The sequence below is a fragment of the Amblyomma americanum genome, chromosome 10 (genome assembly GCF_052857255.1).
Source record: "Amblyomma americanum isolate KBUSLIRL-KWMA chromosome 10, ASM5285725v1, whole genome shotgun sequence".
NCBI lineage: Eukaryota > Metazoa > Arthropoda > Arachnida > Ixodida > Ixodidae > Amblyomma > Amblyomma americanum.
Window position 1 is genome coordinate 8,655,292 of NC_135506.1, and position 22,450 is coordinate 8,677,741.

The 22,450-nt window shown below is 47.9% G+C and overlaps 4 protein-coding genes across 4 annotated transcripts; 2 read left to right on the plus strand and 2 right to left on the minus strand.

Annotated features, from left to right (window-relative positions):
- Positions 1-545: 545 nt before the first annotated feature.
- Positions 546-4,738, minus strand: LOC144107062 (uncharacterized). Its single transcript, XM_077640042.1, has 3 exons — positions 4,429-4,738; positions 2,767-2,988; positions 546-906 (listed from the first exon to the last, which is right to left on the minus strand). The coding sequence occupies exons 1-3, from the start codon at positions 4,732-4,734 to the stop codon at positions 718-720; spliced, it is 717 nt and encodes a 238-aa protein (XP_077496168.1). The 5' UTR covers positions 4,735-4,738; the 3' UTR covers positions 546-717.
- A 691-nt stretch (positions 4,739-5,429) lies between these two features.
- On the plus strand, positions 5,430-9,403 carry LOC144106965 (uncharacterized). The gene is made up of 3 exons (XM_077639931.1): positions 5,430-5,799; positions 6,829-6,989; positions 8,772-9,403. Exons 1-3 carry the CDS (start codon positions 5,472-5,474, stop codon positions 9,180-9,182), a joined length of 900 nt encoding a protein of 299 aa, XP_077496057.1. The 5' UTR covers positions 5,430-5,471; the 3' UTR covers positions 9,183-9,403.
- A 2,941-nt stretch (positions 9,404-12,344) lies between these two features.
- On the plus strand, positions 12,345-16,502 carry Dpm3 (Dolichyl-phosphate mannosyltransferase subunit 3). Its single transcript, XM_077640846.1, has 5 exons — positions 12,345-12,484; positions 12,646-12,759; positions 12,844-12,873; positions 13,139-13,216; positions 16,254-16,502. Exons 2-5 carry the CDS (start codon positions 12,655-12,657, stop codon positions 16,305-16,307), a joined length of 267 nt encoding a protein of 88 aa, XP_077496972.1. The 5' UTR covers positions 12,345-12,484; positions 12,646-12,654; the 3' UTR covers positions 16,308-16,502.
- A 189-nt stretch (positions 16,503-16,691) lies between these two features.
- On the minus strand, positions 16,692-21,529 carry LOC144107714 (ras-related protein Rab-43-like). Its single transcript, XM_077640845.1, has 3 exons — positions 21,220-21,529; positions 20,273-20,456; positions 16,692-19,983 (listed from the first exon to the last, which is right to left on the minus strand). Exons 1-3 carry the CDS (start codon positions 21,397-21,399, stop codon positions 19,721-19,723), a joined length of 627 nt encoding a protein of 208 aa, XP_077496971.1. The 5' UTR covers positions 21,400-21,529; the 3' UTR covers positions 16,692-19,720.
- Positions 21,530-22,450: the final 921 nt, after the last annotated feature.

Below are 22,450 nucleotides of genomic sequence, written 5' to 3' on the forward strand. Positions count from 1 at the left end.
CAGCAAACACACCATCTACAAATGTGGACGAAACTGTTTTGGACATCCGCTGTTATTAGAACAATGCAGGAAACAAAAGGCTTTGGCATCCTTGTAGCCATGGTCATTGACCGTAAAGGAATAGTAATGAGCGAGCAAGACTTATGTGCTGAAGATTCTTGAACCTTTTTGGGGATTGTCATATGGGATCAGTGAACTGCAGTGCCGTGAACATCTCGGCTGTGTTGTGCACATACTGTCCCATGCGGCACGCAAAAGTAGGAGGGCTTTGCTGCAGCTGTTCATCACGTCATCATGACTTAAAATCGTTGCCAGCCTTAGGAGATCCTGCGCCCGCTCCAAAGGCGTTGACCACAGCTTTGTCATGTGTGGTGATACTCTTGTAAGCGCATTAAGTTGAGAGGAATTAAACGGAGTAGAGAATTGCAAGTTAGGGAACCAGTAATTAGCCAAAATGTGGCGCACACAGTTTCTCTGCACCAGTCGTGCATATAGCAAATATTGTTCCGCTACAACATCGCTCGACTGTTTCTTATGATCAACATTGCTTTTTGCTAGTTGTCTTCCTTCTCTGATTTTTCACGCATATTACTAGCAGGACAGACGAGATCTCGTCCAGCCGTCGCCATACCTACTAGTATGAGCTGTGTTAGCCCATGCAGTCTGTCCGGAGGCTGCTGCTGAGGCCCACTTGGGTCATCTACTGGAATGGTGGTGTCACTGTCCCGCCGCCTGCAACAGGTGCGCTTGCTCTTGTGCCGCAGGCTGTGGCGGCGCAGGGGCCGTCAGAAGGCGGCCCGCATGGCTGGCGACTATGTAGGTACAGTACGTGGTGAAGAGGACCACTAGCACAGCCAGCAGGGACACGATGACGTACACATTCACCTCGGACACCAGCCCCGATGCCTGCATCCGAAGGTGGTGGCCACAGGGCAGAGCTACCAATTTAAACGTGTGCAAAGCATATCCTGCACCATAGAATCCTACACATTGCTGCGCCGCCTGTTGCAAGTGGCTTAGATGGCTAGCATCGCGTGGTCACAGCAACCGCCATGTTGGCGAACCGGGAGCACAGGGAATCTGCGCAGCACCTCCTGCAGCCTGCACCATGGAAGCTATGCGTAGTTTAGCGTTATGTGGCGCCCGTGACCACGTGCAAGCCTGGTCGCTACCTCAGCACTAGTCGGGCATGTACTACTGAAGCAAGGTTTTTTTTCCTATGCCACCCGGACAGCGACTACGCTTTTATGTAACGCTATTGACGGTTGGTTGCTGTTTGTGTGGAGCAGTATTGGTGGTGTCGGCGCCAGCGGCATTTGGACATCACACACAGTTATGATCTATATGTGCACTACCTCGTAGTTTAACTGGGAGGTATGACGACCACGAGGAAACTGCTTCCATACCTCTGGTTGGCTCATAAGCTGCCTCTTCGTGCTCATACAGTAACGAGTGAAAAAAAAAAATTAGCTCCAGTGATCATTCACTTGCGTCTTCATTGTCCCGTGGTTGGTGAAGCCAGCGCACGGACACCTACGCTCTGCCCACAAATGCATCACCTGGCTCGGCCTCCTCCTCCTGCTTCGTCTATGAGTGTGGCTGCGGATTTTGGCGAGTCGATGAGATCCCATCGCTGCTGATGTCACGCGAGCCTCATAACGTCACCTGGTAGGCTTTCACAACGAGACCGGCACAGGACGTCGCCGTAAGACGCGGAAAAGTCTTTTACAATTATTTGTGAAATATCGGCTCGCTTTTTAGGACTTACGCGGCACGAACGCTCCACAGCCTTTACATAATGCAAGCCCTTTATAATAGACTTTTATTTGTCACACATTGTGTGGTTTTCTTGTGGCCTGCGGAAGCCACAGGAAAACCGTTACAGGGGCCCTTCAAGGCGCAGAAGCCCAAACAGAATGGGGAGGAGGGGGGTGCATTAAACCGCGGTGGCCGCGTTTCAATGGAGGCGAAACGCAAAAGGCGCCCGTGTGCTGTGCGATGTCAGTGCACGTTAAGGATCCCCAGGTGGTCGAAATTATTTCGGAGACCTCCACTACTGCCCCTCTTCATTCTCTCAGTCCCTCCTCTATCCCTTCCCGTACGGCACGGTTCAAATGTCCAACGAGATGTGGGACAAATAGTGTAAGGGCCCCAGCTGTGAAACGCCTCCCCTCGCCTCTGATAAGTTATGTCACACAAGCCGCGGCGAGGTCGAACAGCATCTAGACTTGCAGTGGCGTGATGCCGCGCGAGTGAGAATTGAAATGGGCCTGTGCGGCAGCCTTCCACGGCTGCGCACGCGTTGGCTCGTGCCGGCTGGATCATCCTCATTCTACACTAAATGAGTACGATCTCGCAGTGCGGAGGCCTCTTCTAGGTGGTGTTGGCCGGAGACGGATAAGGTGCGTCTATGAGCCCGCGTGGCGCGGGGCACCGAGGCACCCACTCAGTGACGCTAAAGCACCTTAGAGTCGGGGAAAATTTGAGGCATCCCATACTGAGGTGACGCATTAGTTTATCTCTCCTATCTGTTCACTGCCTCCTCATCCCTTCCCTAACGTCGCGGTTGAGGTGTCCACCAACAAGGGGGAGGGTTACTGCGCATTCACTGCAACTTCCCCTGTGCGCGGTGCTCGGTCACGTACCTGGACCACATGGTGGTGCACGTTAAAGATCCCCTGGTGGTCGAAATCGTACCTCTCTTGCCTCACGGCACCGAGAAAGGCAGTAGTTACGTATACTTCGCCATTTCCGAAATCTTGTTACCTGGACCACGTGGACGTTGGCGTGTCCAAACTGCGACCTTCGCGCGCCGGCCCCTTCGACGCGTGCCAGGAAGTCGGTCATGCGTTCGGCATTGTGTCGCGCTATGGCGGCGCGCATGACTGGGTTGCCGGCCGCCATCTTGTACGTGCTCAGCTGCATCTGGGCGTAGTGGCGCACCAGGCGCCAGGGCAGCGAGAAGTCGTCCAGGCTGTACGTCGCGCCCTGCGTGTGTGCCACGTAGTAGGGTTCAGAGCTCCTGTTGTATATTCATTTGAAAACGCACCTCAGATGTGTCAGGTCTGGTTATTGCCGTATTGTGCTGCTGCGGGTTAGAGCGGAACATGGACTTTAGGTCAAACTATCGATCGCCACTGGCGCTGCCCGGTGAGGGCCGCCGGAACCAACCACAGCCGTCAGTGACGAGGCGGGCGATGATGGTGATAAAAGATGACTGAGTTGGAAAGCTGTCGCTCACCCTCATGATCAAACTTAAGCTCCTGCGGTTGATTCACTCGGCAGAAATTGAGAGGCAGTCAGCCTCGCCCCTGGTGAGGCTGGGGATCTTGGATCGGGGTGGTGACCCCTTGCGGGAGGAGGGACTTTAATGGAACAGGAGAGGTCTGCCTGGTTGTCGGTCTGGCATGCTACTCCCACCTTCGGGCGTGTGATCACTAATCCTTGTGTCATCTTTTGATCTGTTAATTCCCTCATCTTGTTCAGGGGCGGTTTTATGGTCAACTCATAGGGGTGTGGTCCCGATGCATATGCGAATTTATTCGCAGAACAAAGAGGGGTCAGGGAGGAAATAAATAAACCACAGGAAATAAATCGCTAGGGGCCAAGATGTGGAGCGGGTACTTGAATCCGCCCCCGATCTCCTCAGGCCATCTGTTTACTATAATCGTGATTGTCTTCCAAGAAATTTTGTGAGTACTTGAGCCAAATTTTTATAAACTTTTTTAAATTACTGCTCGCAACGATTAGGGCGACATCTCATCGTATGTACTTAGCCGCCCCCTTCCCTGGTAACGAGAGTGGGAATCTGGGCGAGCCTAGATCTCATTGGGCGTGTCCATGTGACGTGGGCGGGATGGGGCGCGCAACTTCCGTCTTAAGGAAGCTAGCTTTAAAAAATTTGCGGTCTATTGACGAGTGATGGAATACCAATCGCTTGTGCGCGTTTCTTGATCTTAGTATACCATTTCATGTGCCTTTAAGCATGACCTCTACGGCATACGACCCAACCCAAGTTCAGGTGGCGGCAAACCATCTTAACGTCGGCTTTAAAAAAAAGATTCAAGCCAGACTTCATCTTGCATTAGGATACAAATCATGAACAAAGCGGCTTTTCAAAGGAAGTCCTCCAACCAATGGCACCGACCTGGAGGTCTTGTACAGCCTATGTTGTCAAAGATCACATGTAGTCTGCGTGGCATCGACCTATCTAATTGAAGTCGTGGTCTCAAGTACTTGCACCTGCTAGACAGCTGTTGACCGTGACGTCATGACAATAGGGCGATGCCATTGGTGGGAGGCCCTCCCTTGACGGCATTATGCCGATTCGATCAGTTAGGGTGAGGGTATTTTGTAACCGCTGCTGCACTCAGAGATAGCAGTGTCTGTAAATAAAAATAAATGTGGCGGGTCCGTGCGCGGTCTCACCGCGATGGTGACGCCGTTCTTGGAGAGCACCGGGTAGTCGAGCTGGAAGTCCGGCCCGGCGTACGACAAGCGCGACGGCTGTGACGTCACTTTGAGCAGGCGCCCCAGCTCGTCGGCGATGCGGGCGTCGTCGTACCTGCGACCCTGGGCAGCGGCACCGAGCGACAGCCGAACCCCGAGACAGAGGCAGCCGCAGAGAAACGCGGCCCCCGGGACCTGATTCATGGCCGCGCCCGGCTGGCTGTCGTCTTTAATTGTTGCCTTCTCAGGTTGTTGGCTCACTCCCGTGTATAAGCGAGAGCTCATATCAACCTTTGTGAGATTGGCGACAATCGGATCGCGCAAAAAGAACGCAATACAATAAATTGCATATATTCAAACGAAAATTGATGTTTCTGAAATAGGCGAGCACTGAGACAGGCCAGTGAGCATCGGGAAAGAAAGGAACTGAAGAAGAAGAAGGATCCCCCAGTGTGGGTATGTGCCATCTTTTGATAGGATAACAACAACAATAATCACAACTTCAAAAAAGGTGCCATCGTTGATGTATTTCAACAAAGGATATATTCAATTTGGCTCGAAAGAAATCTGGTACGTGCATCGTCTGTACATAGGGTTGCAACCACTAAAGTCACCTTTGGCACTGCTTTTTCAAGCTTCTCTCATTTTCTTTCTTTTTTGTCGTTACAAAAAATACTCCAACTGTCCTTGTGTACAAAAGAAAGCTCTTGCCGATTTTGTTTATCGGTGCGCGCAATTGGAGCTGAAATTGCAGCGGTATATTGTTACGGGTATAAACGCGCATGGCACATGGTCGGCGTACGCCGTGCCCTGCTGGGCGTTTATTCCCGTAACAATATATACCAAATGCCAGTACGCTGACGGTGCCTTGGTGTGCTAGTCTTCGAAATCTGGGCGCACGAGATGTCCGGTATGTTTCACACCACGCGGAAAAAAGTACTGCCATCGCAGCACCACCATAACAGGACACTGACCTTCCACTTCGTTTAGACTATGAGAGGCAGGGCGGGGCAATTGCCGACATGATCAATGTAAGGCTACTCCCACCTGCACCAAGCTCAACATCGCCACCACCACCATGGGGGCCCGCGGGCTTGCCCCTGCTGCTTGCCACGGTACTCTTCGCGGTGGTGGCGGCAGTGCGGCCTGTGAGGGCGGATCTCTTGGACAGCCTGTGCGCGATCCTGGGAGACCCGGAGCTGTGTCGGGACGGTGGCAGGGTCAGGCGGCATGACTGGGAAGCGACCACCACATGGGGGCCCTTCCAGGAGATCGTCGGCACGTCGTCCCGGCGGGACCCCGCGGCCGGCCGCGACATTCCCTGGAAGCCTGGAAGGGTCGTCTTCAAGGGTATGCGCAACGCCTTCTTTCTCGCGCGATCGCGACAAATTCTAAACGGTCTGCGCGTTTCCATCGCAAGTGCTACACAAATGTGCGCATAAACGTTTATTTGATGGCTTGAAACCGTTTGCCGTTTTCCACTGGGCTTCAGTAGAGGGCGGGTCCTACGTTGCTGTATGGGCGCGTTGATGCCAGCGCAACGCTCCTCCTCCTCCTCTGCTTTGCTATCGGAGCGATCGCGTGTTTCTGTGGGGTGGCTGTATGGATCGGAAAAGTTTGCATGGAGCACCGAGCAAAAAACTTGGCAGGGAGCGTCACGTGACAGTTGTGAAGCCTAATGATAAAGAAACATAAAAGGCGGCCCCCGCGTTACAGCCTTTAGCCCGTTTTATTGAGCAGGGCATGGTCTCGGACATCAATCACATGGGGCCGACATTGATGTGGCCAGAGAGATAATGGAAAGAGAACGGCTTCAACTGGGATTGGCTTGCGGGTCCGCACAGCTTCCGCATGACAACGTGAGCTTCCTCTTGAGTGCTCCTTTCTTCGATGGCACGGAGCCGTTTTCAGCCGTCGCTTCGCCGAGGCGCGATGCAGAGGAGGGTCACGTGGCTGGCTTCGGCGATGCTATTTAGTGACTCTAGGCGATGCCGGACTTTTTTTTAATTTAATTTAATTGGTTTTTGGGGAAAGGAAATGGCGCAGTATCTGTCTCATATATCGTTGGACACCTGAACCGCGCCAGAACGCTTTGCCACGAAACTAATAAAGAAACAGAACACTAGTATCGATGGCTCTTCCCTTACTGCTTCAAGCGCCTCGCTGCCAATCGTAACCGTTGTTCCTTGCCGAGACAATTCAACATTAGTTTTCTGCGTATTAATTTTTGACTCAACGTTCCGTTCTACCTGCCTAAGTCACTGACAATCCTTTGCAGTTCATCCCCTGAGTGACTTAGCGAGGCAATGTCTTGTTCCGTCTTCGACGGGCTTGCAGGGCTGCCTGATTGACAGACGCACGCACGCGCGCCGTTTTCAGACAGGACCAAAGCACGACCCGGCGCAACTCCCGGTGCCAACTGGTCGCTGCCCGCGCCGGAACCCCCACCGCCGCTGGAAATAGACTTCGACAACGTCACTTATGCCGTGGATGACCCAGTCCTGCCATGGACGATCCTCGAGTACTTCGCGAATCTCCAGGTGCACACGCTTCGGAAGAACGATGAAAGCGTTCGTACATCTTGTATGGACCACGTATGTAAAGTCCTGATCGTACATGGAGGGAGGAAAGAATTTAGGAGAGCGTCACGTTCGTTTGAAGTGAGGGCTCAGCGATGCCAGTTGGCTCGTCACGCACGTTGCCTCACCGCGCTTGCGCATGCGTCGCTTGCGCCAAGATCACAGGCGAGCAAACGATCTCGCTTCGCGCTGGTGATGCAGACGACGACGCTGAGTCGTGAATTGCATCTCGGTTGCACTTGCAAAAACGCGTGACTTCTGGCACACTTTTGGTGCGCTAGCACTATTGCCCGCAATCACGATTTTCGCCGAGGTCTGACAGAAGCCGCGCCGTGACCTTGAAGCGCGAGAGATAAGAAGGTGGCGACGCGCGCGCGTCACGCGGCTTAGCAGATGAGGAGGTGGCGCGGTTTCACAGCTGCAGCCAATGTGAGAGTGGCTGTTTCGCAGCTGCGGTGATGTAGCGCACGTCAGCGCGCGTTCCACCGCAGATGGCCTCCCCCTCACATCCCTTGTCCCCTCCCCCTGGATGCCAAGAGTGATCCCACTACTATGGGCAACATAACCCGCGCCCGAAATCGCCCTCCCCAAGATATCCCAAAGTTACTACCACCTCCAGATGGTGTGGAATTCCCGCTGGGGTTGCGGACAGAGCGGACGTTTCTCGCTCGCGTTCCCTCATGCAGTGCTAGCGCACGTATACTTCGCATTTGATTAACTATGCAAATCTGCTGTCATTTTTCATCATGCAGCTCGGATAGCAAGGGCCTCCCCAAGGATTTCCTTCCTCTATGTGATCGTACGATATACACGACAAACAAATATTTGTATCACTCGAGATTTCGTATTATCAGGGACGAACCAACACACACGCAGAAAAAAAAATCAAATTTATTTCTGCTTACTTTTTCTCGGTAAATGCTAGTTACGCAGCTGATATCGATCTTTCTTCTCTCCTTCGCCATGCAAACCGTTTTAGACGGGACGAAGCCGCTCGCTCATAATGCGACATACTGTGACACACGCGGTGTCGTGTGCATGACTGTGACAATCGCGGTGCGCGATTTGCTGTGTAGTCACATGGTGTCAAGGCATGGACGCCACGGCATATGAAATATTTCAACATATGTTGAAATTCTCACCAGAACCTTCCTCAGCCGAAATTAATCCACTCCTCTCTGTTACACCTGAGCGGACTGGTCACTGTGCTCTTATATTCGAAACCGTCCTGCTATATTTCAACCTGGAAGCGCTGATTACATGTGTGGGGCCAACTATCGACAGCCACATAAGAAAAACGCTAATGCTAACCGCCATTGTTTGCTCAGCCATAAACGGGGTCCTCTTTAGTAGGCAAGGGTGAAACGTACTTAGTATTGAAGATTTTTTATCATATTTTGTTGTAATTAAATTATTGTAATGAACCCATTCATATGACTGCTGAAATGCATATGCTCTAATTCCTGCACACAGATCGCTGGATCATGTTAACACAGAGTTGGCCTAAATGTCGAGATACATATATATGCTTCCTAAGCCAGTAAGCAAATCGAAAAATTGGCTTGAGGAGAACATATGTCTAGAAGATCAACTATGAGACGTATTCAAGACATCAGAGTAGCAACAGCCGCGGTCAAGGTAACAAGACGTCTTGCAGACGAATTTGGTTTCCTGGGCGCTGTCCTTCCTTTTCGCGCACGCCTGTACATACCTCAATCGTGGGCCTGGACTGCGCGGCTGCAGGTGGAGGTGTCGTATGTGGAGAACGTGGAGAAGCGTAAGGCTTACTCCGGCTACCTGTTCCGCAAGATGAACGTCTACCTCTCGGTGGTCGGAGCCGACGCCACCGTCAAGCTGGCCCCGCGGGGCTACTTTTCGCCGGAGTTCTTCGTAAGGCTCGTCAACCGCCTCTCCGTGTTCCTGGTGCTTGTCATGACGGTTATGCTGGCCTGGTTCGTCGGCTTCCTGGCCTATTGGTACTACTGGAGCCAATGGGAGGCGCCACCTGCCGCTGTAGGTGGCGGCCTCGGCGACAGCGGGAACACACGAACAGGCCGCGGTCGACTTCGGTCAGCCGTCAGGCCAGATGCAGGCGGCAGCGGCAAAGCGCGCTCCCGTTCTTGTGACGACGGTTGTTACGGATTTGACTCGTAAGGTGCCTCTGTTCCTTGCTGAAGAACAAGGAATGCAGACTAGCGCTTTCTTCTTCCATTGAGTGACGTCACACTTCGTCTTTGATGACGGCGTTTTACGAGAAAGCTCTTCGATTTAAGGTGGTTTAGAAATTTCTTGTATCTTGGAGGTCCATGGTTTGTCTGCGCAATGCGTCGTGTGCACTAATTAGTTCCAGTAGTTCCACAATACATATTTTTACAAAGCTGCGCTTTTACAGAGTTACGTCTTCCCGTTTGAGATGGTATGATATGCGCATTAGAACGTACACAGTCAGGTTCGTGTAGGGGAACAAAACTGACTGCAAGTTACGCATAGCAAGAAATCGACAGTTTTCAAGGGAAGAAGCAACTGGACCAATAACCAGTACAGATACCCTATAGCGTGTGACATATTGGTCACTGGTTATAAGAACAGTGGTCGCGATGAAGAAACGTTTGCCCACCTTCAAGTGCTCAGTAGCGAGGCTTAAATTATTTATCGTGGTTTGTTGACGTCGTTTCTGCAGATCGCACCAGAAGAAACACTGGGGTCCATGGCATGGCCGTTTCCTTAAAGGTTATTACCAAGCTTACGAATTATTTCGCGGAGTACCAAAGCTTGTTCTAAGTTGCAAGACCTGCTGCACGGAAGTGCGATACGATAGGACACTGCGGCTTTCTTGGACCTTCGCGGTCGACGGAGGACCGTCACATGCGTGCAGTAATTTCGCTTTCAGTCTGCCTGAGGAAAAATTGGACCTGGCCTGTATATATCGGCCGATTGCCGCTTTTGAAAGATAAAAAGGCTGCTCCCACTGAAAAATTGAGTTTTATAAGGTAGCAAAAATAAAAAAAATTAAATACACATATGCCACCATCATCTACCTTTTCGCAAGTTCTGATAATCGACCTTTTAACCGGGGTTCTCTGAGGCTAGGCTACATAGCCATTCACTTCGATCGTTGGTCAAGGAGGCCTTTTTGTCTTGAAGTAGCAATTTTGAATCGTGTGGCGGGGAAAAAAAAATCAATTTTTCGCAGTAATAAAACGTATTTTACTGCCGGACAAACAAACACCAAAATACTCAAAAAGAGTCATAGAACTTATTTTTACTGAGAACAAATATCATTAGATGCCGTTGTCTATAGTGTCCCCTACCTTTTGCCGATATCGAGGAACGCCTTGGACAGACTACGGGGCGTCTTCAGAGCGATGTTTCTAAACAATATTTTCTAAACATACCACAGAAGCAGACATATTGAATTACTCTCAACATTTAGCTTTTGCCTTCTCCCTTAGCTAGAACTTGCTCCAAGCTGTCATGGACAGCTCCCTACGCGGGGCTATTATCACATGGCCCCGCTTACCAGAGCTGCGATCGGTGCCTGTGCCCATGACGACTGGGTTCTTACAGCTACCTTGAATGACGCCACTGGTAAAAATGGTGGCGCTGACTCGTCCCAACACTGGTTGCAGTGTGCGTCATGATTACGCACCAGGTGAGGCATAAGGATGGAGCAAGGCCTGATTTTTACTTGTGCTAAATGCTACACAACTTGGCTGAGATGTTCAGACTGCTCCACGTTAGACAACTCGCCACGCTGAAGGGAGGAAGGGGGTGAGGCAGAGATTCACCCCCCCCCCCCCTCAGTCTCCCTCATAAGTGGAATAGCTTTTTTTTAAATTTCAGGAAACTCCTGTTACACACCACTACGCTCTTGTTCACTCGTGGGGCATCCTCTATCAGGACGCAACCAGTCTATTTGGACTGCATGACTTAAAAGCCTGCTCGGTGAATTGCCAGTATATTGTTGAAACGGTCGTCTCGTCGTACATACGCAACGTCTATGTTCTAAGAGGTTCTCGTCCATGAGAAGCGGGTGCATTGCAGGCAGCAGGTACCCCACCTCACAAATCTCTAAATAGGGAAGAGGTTGTGACAACTACAAAGAGGTTCATACGCAAACTTGCACATACTAAACAAAATGTACCCAATAATATACGAGGACGCATGTCAGGGGGGCAAAGCTAGACCCATACTATACCACATCGCATGAGAATGTCAGCAAATAGATGTAATACCCAGAGTTAGGAACGCAATTAAGTTTGGAGCATTGGAATGTTATCCAGCGACCGCTATGAGATCCAGAAGGGTCTAATACAGCGAGTTCGAAGGACAGCAGAAGCCAGCGGTGCCCTTCCAATAAACAGTTGGTAGTGTGAGCACGTGTTATCTTTTTCTTCCTTGTGTTGTCTTCATTGCGACGCAGTTTTTTCAGTCATGCACCAATTCTCCCCACAGGCCGTCATTCTAAATTTGTGACAGCGCACGTCTGCGTGACGCACTCTGTGCAGCTCGCAGACGTCAAGCTGAACGAAACGCCCTTCAAACAGCACTGTTTGACGGGCGTGTTTGTCTTACTCATCTCCTAAAAGCCCAGATCGGAGCTTGCAGAGTAACGTCGGGTGTGCTCTAAACGCGCATTCCAAATTGGCGCTGCGTGGCACGGAGATTCCGGCCGTGACAAGGTGCAGTCCATGGGAGCAGCGAGGCGACACCGCGCAATCGTCAGTTTTGGTTTCGTTCTTTTTTTTTTGCTACCACGGCTTGTTTGCACAATAACACTGTCATTTAAAATAAAATAAAAAGAAAATTTTCGTTCAACTCTAGTCTTCCGCGTATGTAGCGAGTTCACTAACCACTACGCCATACAGCGCGCGGGTTCTGCCGCCTCTAAAAAGGCACCTAAAGAAACATAACGTTCGCAGCGATCCTAGCGGAAATTACTCTTCTTTTGCCTCACTTTTCGGCTTTCGTTTGGCACACTCTATCTTCTAGTTCAATCTACTTTTACTTAACCGATAATTGCTTATTTGCCCCCTACTGATGTCTAGATATTTGCTTGACAATTTTATAGTTCGCTTTCTTCATTTCATGTCAACATTCTTTATATATAGGTATCTGAAAACTTTTCTAGCACACTGCTTTTCAAAACTTACGGCGTTATTCAACTTGTCGCGTCCTCTAGTAGCAAAGAAAAGTACTGAAAATTGTTAAGCTTAAAAAACAAGTGCCGTTAAAAGATGATAGAAAATTTCATAGGTGACGCAGTCATCGGCTAGGTGTCGACAAGCATTGTCAAATTTTCGCGAAACCAAAACCACAATTTGAATTTCAGTTTCTGAACTGACGTGATTTCAAAGCACTGCACGTCATTTGTGCGGCGTGTGCGGTGTTTTCGGAGGGAGTGAGAGCCCGGATTCGCAGCTCCCCTGAGCGATTTTGTCAAGCTACGTTAGCAGGTGAGTTCTTGGTATGATATTCTCTTCGCTATGTTGTTCTCCTCAGTGAACTCCCCAGAACTGTGAAGTATGTTTTTGTCATCACAAAGCGCGAGCGACACGTCGGCGCGGCATTACGCTGAAAGCAAAACTGATTTTCGTCTCCTCTTCGTTTTTTACAGGAGCTCACGATGACTAAGCTGATGCAGTGGTTACTAGGACTGTCTATATTTGTGGCAATATGGGGCACCCTTCTTTCACAAAGGCTGGGCGCTGCGGAGACGCACGTTTGGCTGGTAAGCCGAAGAGGCTCTTCTCATATCATCTTTGCGCTCTGGAATTATGAATGATGTTCACTTCTTTCTTTATAATGTTTCCAGCTCCCGGTGTACGCCTGCATCGTGTTTGGAGTAAGTTTGAAACCACTGATCACAGTATTGCGCTTGATTTATTGTTGAAAATGTAATTAAACTAAGCATGCACCCGACTGGTAGAACGTGGGCTGAAGCTGTACTCTTGTTATTACGTGTACTCAGTGGTAGAACCTTCAGACCTTTAATCATTAAACCATGTTGTGCCTCTGATTGAAAGCCTTCAGGGTGGCACTCAGTAGTCACTAGTTCAATGCTGGGGAGCTTTTTTGTGATTATTGCTAATGAAAACATCGCTTTTCAGGTGTATGCCGCCTCAGTTGTTATCTACCGAGTACTCACCTTCAACAACTGTGAAGAAGCGGCAGCTGAACTCAAAAAGGTACATTCTAAGCAGTTGCGTGTGCATTTTGGCTAGCACCATTCTTTCATGCCCCACTTCATTGTCTCTTATAAGAAATCACAAAGAGCAGCATATTCTGTTTTCTATAATGAATGCGTCATGCCAGTATCATTATTGTGGCATGTTATCAACGAGCACAGTCAAGGCTTCAAGCAACTTCAATACGTGTAACCTAAACTAAGCAGTCGAAGCTGTGTTCATGAACCAGCGTGACATCTGTGACATTGAGTGTCAATTGCGCATATTATGTTTGCATGTGCTTCGCCATCGTACAGAAACTTCTGTTTTGAGTAAACAACATGGAAGCATGGTAAACAGCGATAAGAAAGGTGCACACATATGCACTGTGCTTTTTGTGTGCTTATTCCTTTAATGTGCATCTCACTGTTCAGCACTGTACCTGCAGAATGCTGCTGAACCAACTCCCATCAGCCTGTAGTGATGAATTCCTGTTCAAGATGCATGCTTGCTTATTGTGACTGTGATGCTCAAGATTACTTGCATCAACCATGCTCGAGTGCTTTCTTCCCAGTCATGTTCATTAACTCTTGTGTGCTTGTTGGCATTCATTGGCATCTGAGCTATAGTATAGACACATTAACCTGTCAGAGCTTGCTTCAAGGGATGACTGCACAGTGATGTACAGATGTGAGCAGATTTGCCTGAGTGCTTGAACGGTGTGCTTTGGGACAAATCAAATAAAAGCTTAGTACAACTGCTGTTGTTTGTACGTCTATGTGACTGCATTCAAATGCCAGCACTGCCCGTGAAACCCAGTGCCTGCATTAAATATTCGCTTTATTTGGTTCACAAGCACACTGCTCAGGCTCTCTATGCAATCATGCCGACGACTGTAGCGTCACCTGCGTCAATCTAAAACACGAAAAGGAAAACGTTGCCACCAAAACATGGTTTGGTTTATGGGGGTTTAACGTCCCAAAGCGACTAAGGCTATGAGGGATGCCGTAGTGAAGGGCTCCGGAAATTTCAACCACCTGGGGTTCTTTAACATGCACTGATATCGCACAGTAAACGGGCCTCTAGAATTTTGCCTCCATCAAAATTTGACCACTGTGGCCAGTATCGAACCGGCGTCTTTTGGGTCAGTAGCCGAGCATCGTAACCACTGACCCACCGCGGCGACTCCGATACAATAATACATGTACTGCACCTTTAATAAGTGCTGTACATGTATTATTGGCTGAAGAAACATGTACAGCACCTATTAAAGGTACACTGAGGACAAGTTGAAGTTGGCCTTATTGATAGATTACTGCACTGCAACAGCAAAGATGCTACTTACACTGAAAACAGCGTTTTTTATAAGCAAGAAAAGGCCAAAAAGTCAAATACAGGTGTTGCCACCACCGGCCGATATGGCAAGTAAACTGCAATTCATAGTCTCTTTGGCATGAGTCCCAGCTCCATTCACCTCATAACAGTTATCATGGAGTCTTTTTCGGTGTAGACATCACAAGTTTGAACTCAGTGGCGGGAAAATTAAAAAATTTTAAATTTCATTTCCTTGTCGATAAATGCATTTTTTGCTGCTGCACAAACATGAACATAATCTGAAAGAACCATACAACTGGTTTTTACTAGCAACGAAGGTTGGGTGGAGTTGCCCTCAGTGTCCCTTAAAGGGAGGGGGGGCATTGCTCTAAAATCCCAAAAAGTGGACAGAACATTTATTTTTTGATAATTCTTGTATCCCTTTGTATACTTCGTTTCTTATGCTGTCCTAAAGTTTCATGTGAACCATGGCAGTTGTGCATCGTGGGGAAGCGCTCAATCAGCTGTTTTTCTCCGTTTTGGTTTTCTCACTATGTGCTTACCTTGTGAAGCGAATTTCTTCATGTCTATTTTCTCTATTTTGTCCCCGTTTGTTTTGTTGCCTTCCTAGGGTCGTACTGCAGGTCAGACATTCTTTGTTTTTCAAATTTGTGAATTTTTAACCTTCTTGTATGAAGTCTTTTTCTCACTTTAGTTATGTCGATGGATGGTGCATCACAAAAATTCTGAACAAAAACTTGTACTTTGATAAAAAAAAAATTGTAAGAACGTCTTGAACTGTAGGATGCCACAATCAACACAATGAATGTTAAACCAGCACTTAACCCTGCAGTCTTTTTACAAGATTCAGTGAAAAAATATATACCAGGAAACAGTTTTCTAGATATTACAGTGAAATTTTATGAGAGCAGTCATAAAATAATTTATGATATGCTCCAATAACCTCATGTAAATCCATCAGGAAATAAAAAAATTGAAATCCGCATCCCCCTTAAACACTTCCACGCAGCGGTTTTTGCGCCTTTAAAATGAAAATTAAATGCACTAATAGCCTGTCTCCCTGGTGCAAAATCTTGTTTTGCTGCTCCCATTTCCACTGTCTTGTATTTCATTCGGTGCTGACAGTACATATCGGTAGATATGAAAGAGCCGTTAGTGTAGGGTTGAAAAGCTTCCTGTGCAAAGATGCTGCTCAAAGGTGTCTAAGTAGGTTACCTTGCCACCATTGGCATGCTGAATGCAGCTCGACACAAGTGACAAAGACGAGAAATATGATGGAAGCTTTGAACTTGGCTAAGCTTAACTGGGAAAATTGTGTCATACGGCATTCACAGTCCATCTGCATACTAAGTATGCTTGTCTACATTAACAGAAATTCTCCCACATTTTTTTACCCTCCATTGGGAAAAAAAAAAGTAGCGATAGCCGATCTTGCGCCATACCTCACTCATTTGACCTGCCATGATGGCTCAGTGGCTTTGGCGTTTGGCTGCTAATCCCACAGCTGCAGGTTTGACCCTGGCCACGGCAGCCATATTTCAATGAAGGCAAAATACAAAAACGCCCATGTGCTGTGCATTGTCAATGCACAGTGAAGGTCTCCAGGTGGTCTAAATTAATTCAGAGCCCTCCACAAAAGCATCCCTCATAGCCTGTATGTCATTTCAGGATGTTAAACCCCACAATTTAAAATTTTACCTCTCCCATTTTCTTTCTGTTGCAGCAAATTGTGGAAGCTCGTGAGGACCTCAAGAAACGGGGCTACAAGTTTGACTGATGTGTGTTGGGTGTTTGAGTAAATTATATATTTTGATACCAAAGCCGACGATAGAGGTCGGTGGGCTAATGCCATTCCGCTAATAATTGTGCCTCCCAGTGTTTATGCACCCCAATCAATGATATATGTTACAATTGTGTAATTTTTTGGTGCAAGTACCTCTATATGAAATAAAAACTTTTATTACATTTTGGATATTTTATTGGCCAAGCTCCTGCTTGTAGCTGTAGAGAGCTTCCATAGAAAAGTAGCCTATCTTGTGAAAAAAAATGAAACCAAGGGCCTTAGAGACCTTACATTCATTGCAGAATCTTTATAGTTTTGTGGTGTATTGGGCATCAACCAAAGAAATGCCTCTGTGGTGGTCAAAGAAAAGTGCAAAACAAAACTGCAACAACTTCCGTTTACTTCCAGAAGTGTATCAACATAGAAATATTTCGCAATAAGGTAATGTTTACGAGAATAGCAATGAACAGCTGCGTAGCTGCCTTAATTGTGCTCAAAAGTAATGTTTAAGGGCACTTCAAGCGCCCTTGCAATACTAGCAAGCAAGACTACTGGAGCACCACCACAAGACGGACAGATTCCAACCTTCTTCACACATTCCTTCACAACAGTGAACTTGTACACTGAACAGAATACAAGCATAATGGCACCAGTATGAGATTTTTTTCCCTCCGAAATGTTGCTGCTCTTCACCAGCTGCCAGTGAATTGCTACAAAACATACAAAATATATGGCGTAAAAACTGGGCAAGTGCACTGAACAGAAACATCTGCCTCCTTGCCACCTTCTGAAAAAAATTTTCCTGGCAGATCAACAAACTGCAAGTAACAGTAAAATTTTCTGCACCAAGCATGGTGAACTGTGCTACTCACGAAACTTTTATCCTGACTTGTGTTTTCAACTAAATGACTTGTGTAATAGGTTACTTGTACTCTCAAGATATATTTGAACAGCCTTGACATACATTGAATGGGTAGCAGCAGAATCTGTTGCACACCAATCAATAGCAAAAAGAAAAAAGAACTGCATCACTTGACACAGCTATCACATGCTACAGCTGCTCAGACAGGTATGTGACAGTGACGAGCACAACAGAGTGACTACAAAACTTGGAAATGCGCAAATTATCTCCCGCATGAGATACATGGATAAGAGTGGCCATGGGCCAATTCCAAACCAGCCCTCATAGTTTCTACATACACTGTACTTGGAACGCACTAACCTACAGAGTAATGACAACCGTGGACACAAATTAGGGCAACTTTCGAAAGACTGCAGAAACGACGGGTTCTGCATCCAGTTGCAGCAAAGCATGTTCCAAGACAATGCAGCCCATCTTCGGCACTGGCAAAAAGAACCGAAAGAACTGCATGCAACTTCTGCAACCAATATATTGCATAGACAGAAATAGAAAACAACATCCAGGTACTTTTAAGGCTGCTGATCTGTCCGAGACCACTGCCACATAATATACCCAGTTCAGCATACAATTGCACGCAGGTGCCAAATACACAGCGACTGACGAACTGCTTAGAATACATGTTTAAGTCCACATCAAAATATGGAAATTAGTAAAATGTACTGGCAGAAAGACTGCTGTGGGTTACTTTTGCTAGCTGCATAAAGGCTGCACAGAGCAAATCACAGGTCCTCCTAGAGAACTCCTGAAGTGGTGTGTGTGTGTGTCCAGCCTAACAACAAAAAAGCAAGTAAAAGCATGTCTATCCATGCATATTCACATCTACGTATGCAACCCCAAGAAAAGATGGATCAAGACAAAAGAATCAAAACAAATGAATTCAATAAAACTTTCTTTAAAATGCACACAAGCCAGCTAAAAAACAATGTTTGAAGTTGGAAAAACCAAGAAGTTCTTTTTACTGTGTAATCACCGAGAACCTGGATGCATCAAGCCATGTTTCTGCTTTGAAACGTTCAGTATCAGCTGTGCTACGGCCGTTTACTGCATATACATGGAAGGCTTATATGATACAGCAATATCTGCAACAACTTTGAAAGTAAATACTGACTCGTTAAAGAGTAGCCTTGTACATTTCAGCTGTAGTGAGTTATGCACCACTGTCACAAGGCAGCTACTGAGCCTGCGAAATCCTCCTTTGACCAAAACCACAAAGTAGAAATTCAAGTACACACAATGCTGATCTTCCTTCCCTTGTACACCCTTCGAACTATGCTAGTAAAAACCATCACCACCCACACTGGTGCTGATATGCGAAAACAACTACATTCCACAGAACATTTTGAGTTTCTGAAAACTTAGCTCATTATGTGAATTTGCCCTCAGCATTTTGCAATAATGCTAATATCATTTATAAGCAAAACACATTTGTTAACTTTACTTAGTGACAACTCTGAACATGCCAACAACTGTCGCAGGCTAGATTAAACATAGTCAGCCATTTGGCAAAGTGCCAAAAACACTACTAATATGGTTCACTGCGTGCTCAAACCCCATTCACACAAGAGCATGGAACAGCTACAGACACAGCTTGCACACCTGCTTTGGTACGCAATTATGGAATTCTTAAAAACGAGTTGATCTCCACATACACAAAAGAGAACTTGCAAAACGAAGCTTCATAAGATGCAAAGGCCACAAAGCAACGCAAAGGTAGTGTGACTAGTGGGCAAATAAAGAAAAGCAAACACTGAGTAAAACTTGCTCACGAAAACGTATCCTGAGTGCTGGGTTAGCAGCAGTAGTCTTCACTTTAAAAGTTGGACACAGTAATATCAGCTCGCGTGGGCTTTTGAACAAATGTGTCACACTTGAAAAGTGGTGCCTTTATTGCAAACGAGGGCGACATGAGACTCTTGACAAGTTCACCCTCTTTCCCATGAAGCCAGGACGAAAAGTTGTTTTCACAGTGCACTTGTGTTGCCCGAGGGCTGATAAGGCACATGGTGTTTGTTTACTGTTCGTTCCAAGTGTGCTGTTCTGAGTCTCAGAGGTAAAAAAAAACAAAAACACAGCCATTAAAATGTAGTGGAAACCACAGTTGGACAACTGTATGCGTGTGACCGTGCATGAAAAGGCAGTTCTGAGCTGTGGCTATTTTGACATCACAACCAGAAGGCTTTCAGAAACGTGATATGTTTGATCACTTTAACAGCCACTATGCAGTAATTGGCAGAAATAATAACAGTGCTGCCCACTGTGCACAAAGACAATAGAACAATTTGCAAAATTTTTACTGCGAGCTGCGAGACATGATGCCATTACGAATGCCGACATCACTGGCATGACTATAGCGAGGCTCCGAACTGTGTTGTTCTTGTAGTCAAAGAAAAAATGAAAAAAAAAAAGTTTGCAGGTATTAAAGCATGCAAGGAAAAAAAGAAAAATACAAAGCCTGCCCTTTTGAATGAGGAGTCTCTGATCTCCATCACAGTTTTGTGCAGCATGCCGCCTTGTGCCCGACCTTGCTGGTGTTGAGAGAGATTCGGCGCAGGTCCTCATCGGTCAGGTGTCCAACAGGGTCGTGGGTGTTCTTGAGTTCGGTGGCGAGCATGACAAACACTGACTCAATGTTGGTATTCTCCTTAGCGCTAGTTTCGATAGTAGCCATGAACTCGGGGTACTGGTCAGCCAGTCCTTGTGCCTCCTCCTGTGTGACTTCTCGCAAGCTCTCACAGTCACATTTGTTCCCTGCATCATGCAAGGTAAAGAAGAAAAAAGTCGGCTTTGTTTAAAGGTCTTGCGTGAATAGTGTCAAGTGGACTTCTTCAAAAGCACAGGCAACTAGGCTTTCGAAGACCGCCAGCAAATCCTCTTCAAAGAACAAATCTACAGTTAAATTCCACCCAAACATGCTGCTTTACCTTGACGAACAGACTCCGAAATATCTAATTAAACAGTATAGGTTACCCAGCTAATTCTGAAAATCATCTGTAGTTATTCATGTGTGAGACACATTACACGGACACTGCTAACTCACCTACAAGCAGCAGAGGCACGTTGCAACCTGTGTACCTCCGCACTTCTTCAACCCAGCGCGGAAGGCTCAGGAATGACGACCTCTTTGTGATGTCATAAACTATGATGACACCGTTGGCGCTGCGATAGTAGCTCTGGGTGATAGTCCGAAAGCGCTCCTGTCCCGCCGTGTCCCATATCTGGAGCTGCAAAGCGAAACAATACTGTAAGCCACGACCGAGATAAGGTGCCGGAATACTAGATAACGCCCATCAACTCTCCCTTCTACGTTCAGTTCCGAAAAAGGAAACAGTACGGTGCGGCTTCACGTTCGAAGAAAATTAAACGCCTCGAAGCAATTGCTCCGTTAAAATTAAAGCGCGCGCAATTCGAGCGCGATTAGACATTTTCAGCACCTGCTCACGGCAGCTCTTTGCGAAGGTGCTGGTGCTTTACTTGAAAGCTAAGTTTTCAATTCCCGCTTTATCGGCCAACAGTATTCCGTTGTCTTGAAGTGTCCCTCAGTTTCGCCGGCATCGGCAAGTGACGAGATGACAACATGCAGTTCCTCAGCTGCGCGGCAGACGCGGCCGGGGAATTCAACGTCTACCTTTCACCCATTGGCAGAGGGCGATTCAAGGATGAAAGATAGAGAAGGAATTCGGTTTTCCTCGTAACTCTGCCCCGGAAAGTCGCTGAAGCGTGTCCAGTCTGTGACGGCGCTACCGTTGCGATCCGAGTCACCTCATGCACAGTTGCTGTCCAATCAACGACGGTAGCGCGAGTCAGTTTATAAATAGGCGAGTAATCACACGCCCCCAAGAACAGCTGTGTCGCTTTTTCGGTCCCAAATGACAGCTTCGAGACGCCGATCGGTTGTGCGGCTTCGAACGCGGGAGCCGCAACGAAATCGTCGAGGGCGGTGTCATCCGTCAAGTGGCATCCCAAATGAACTACTGCAGCACTTACCTTGACTTTCTTGCCTTCGACTGTGAGCGTTTTCATAGCGAAGTCGACGCCGATGGTGTTGCCGTGTCGCTCAACATACATTCCACTCTTGAAGCGGTGGACGACGCAAGTTTTGCCAACGCCGCAGTCGCCTATTAGGACGATCTTGAAGAGAAAGTCGAAGTGGTCGTCGTCGCTCATGGTTCCTCACGGCGGACGCACCCAAGCAGAGTCCGCGACAACCAGCTGATCCGCGCTGCTCACTTCAAAAATATTCGCAGGGCGGCTGGCAATCGGATCAGGGCAAATCAAAGGCGGACATGTTGGATCATGTGACCAAACGATCTGCGCGACCGCAGCGCCGAGATATTTGTGCGTGAGCGCGGGCTCTTTTAAACCTCGAAATCGCCCGCTTGGGAGGCGTCCGCAGGTTATGCACACTTGATGTTTTTTCTTAGAGAGGCGACACTTGAGCCGAGTTGACTTGAAGTTTACAAACCACGGCACTTCCTCGTCCACAAAATTCAGAAGAATTGTTCCAGATTCTTCGCCAAGCCTCCTGGCTTATGCAATAGGCGGGTTATCTGAGCAATTTAGCATTCTGCGGACTTCAGAATCCGATATTGCGTTTACGGGGGTTTAACGTCCCAAAGCGACTCAGGCTATGAGGGACGCCGTAGTGAAGAGCTCCGGGAACTTCGACCACCGGTGGTTCTTTAACGTGCACTGACATCGCACAGTACACGGTCCTCTAGAATTTCGCCTCCAGCGAAATTCTACCGCCGCGGCCGGGATCGAACCCGCGTATTTCGGGTCAGCAGCCGAGCGCCATAACCACTGAGCCACCGCGGCGACTTCATCCGATATGCTGACGGGGATGCTATAAAATACGCCTCGGCCGAAGGTCTCCAGAGTGGCCAGGTACGATAGTTTAGCCTCGATCAGTCGGTGACAGCTTACTACAAGACTCTCTCTGCGGTCTCCGGTGCTGAGAGCCGGCTGGGAGGCACCCCCGGCTGCGCGCCGACCGCGAGGCCCCATGATGACGGGAATAGAGTTCATTCATTCATCCATCCGGGCTACCGGGCATAGCCACGCATGCGCGAAAGAGGCTCCTTAAACAATTTTTAATTCAACTTGAATCATTCGCTCTGTGTAATCGCTTACCTGAGAAATTAATGAGTTTTCGCTAATATCTAAACAGGCACACAGGCCACACGTTTACTTGCGCTGGAAATACGACCTTGTAGTG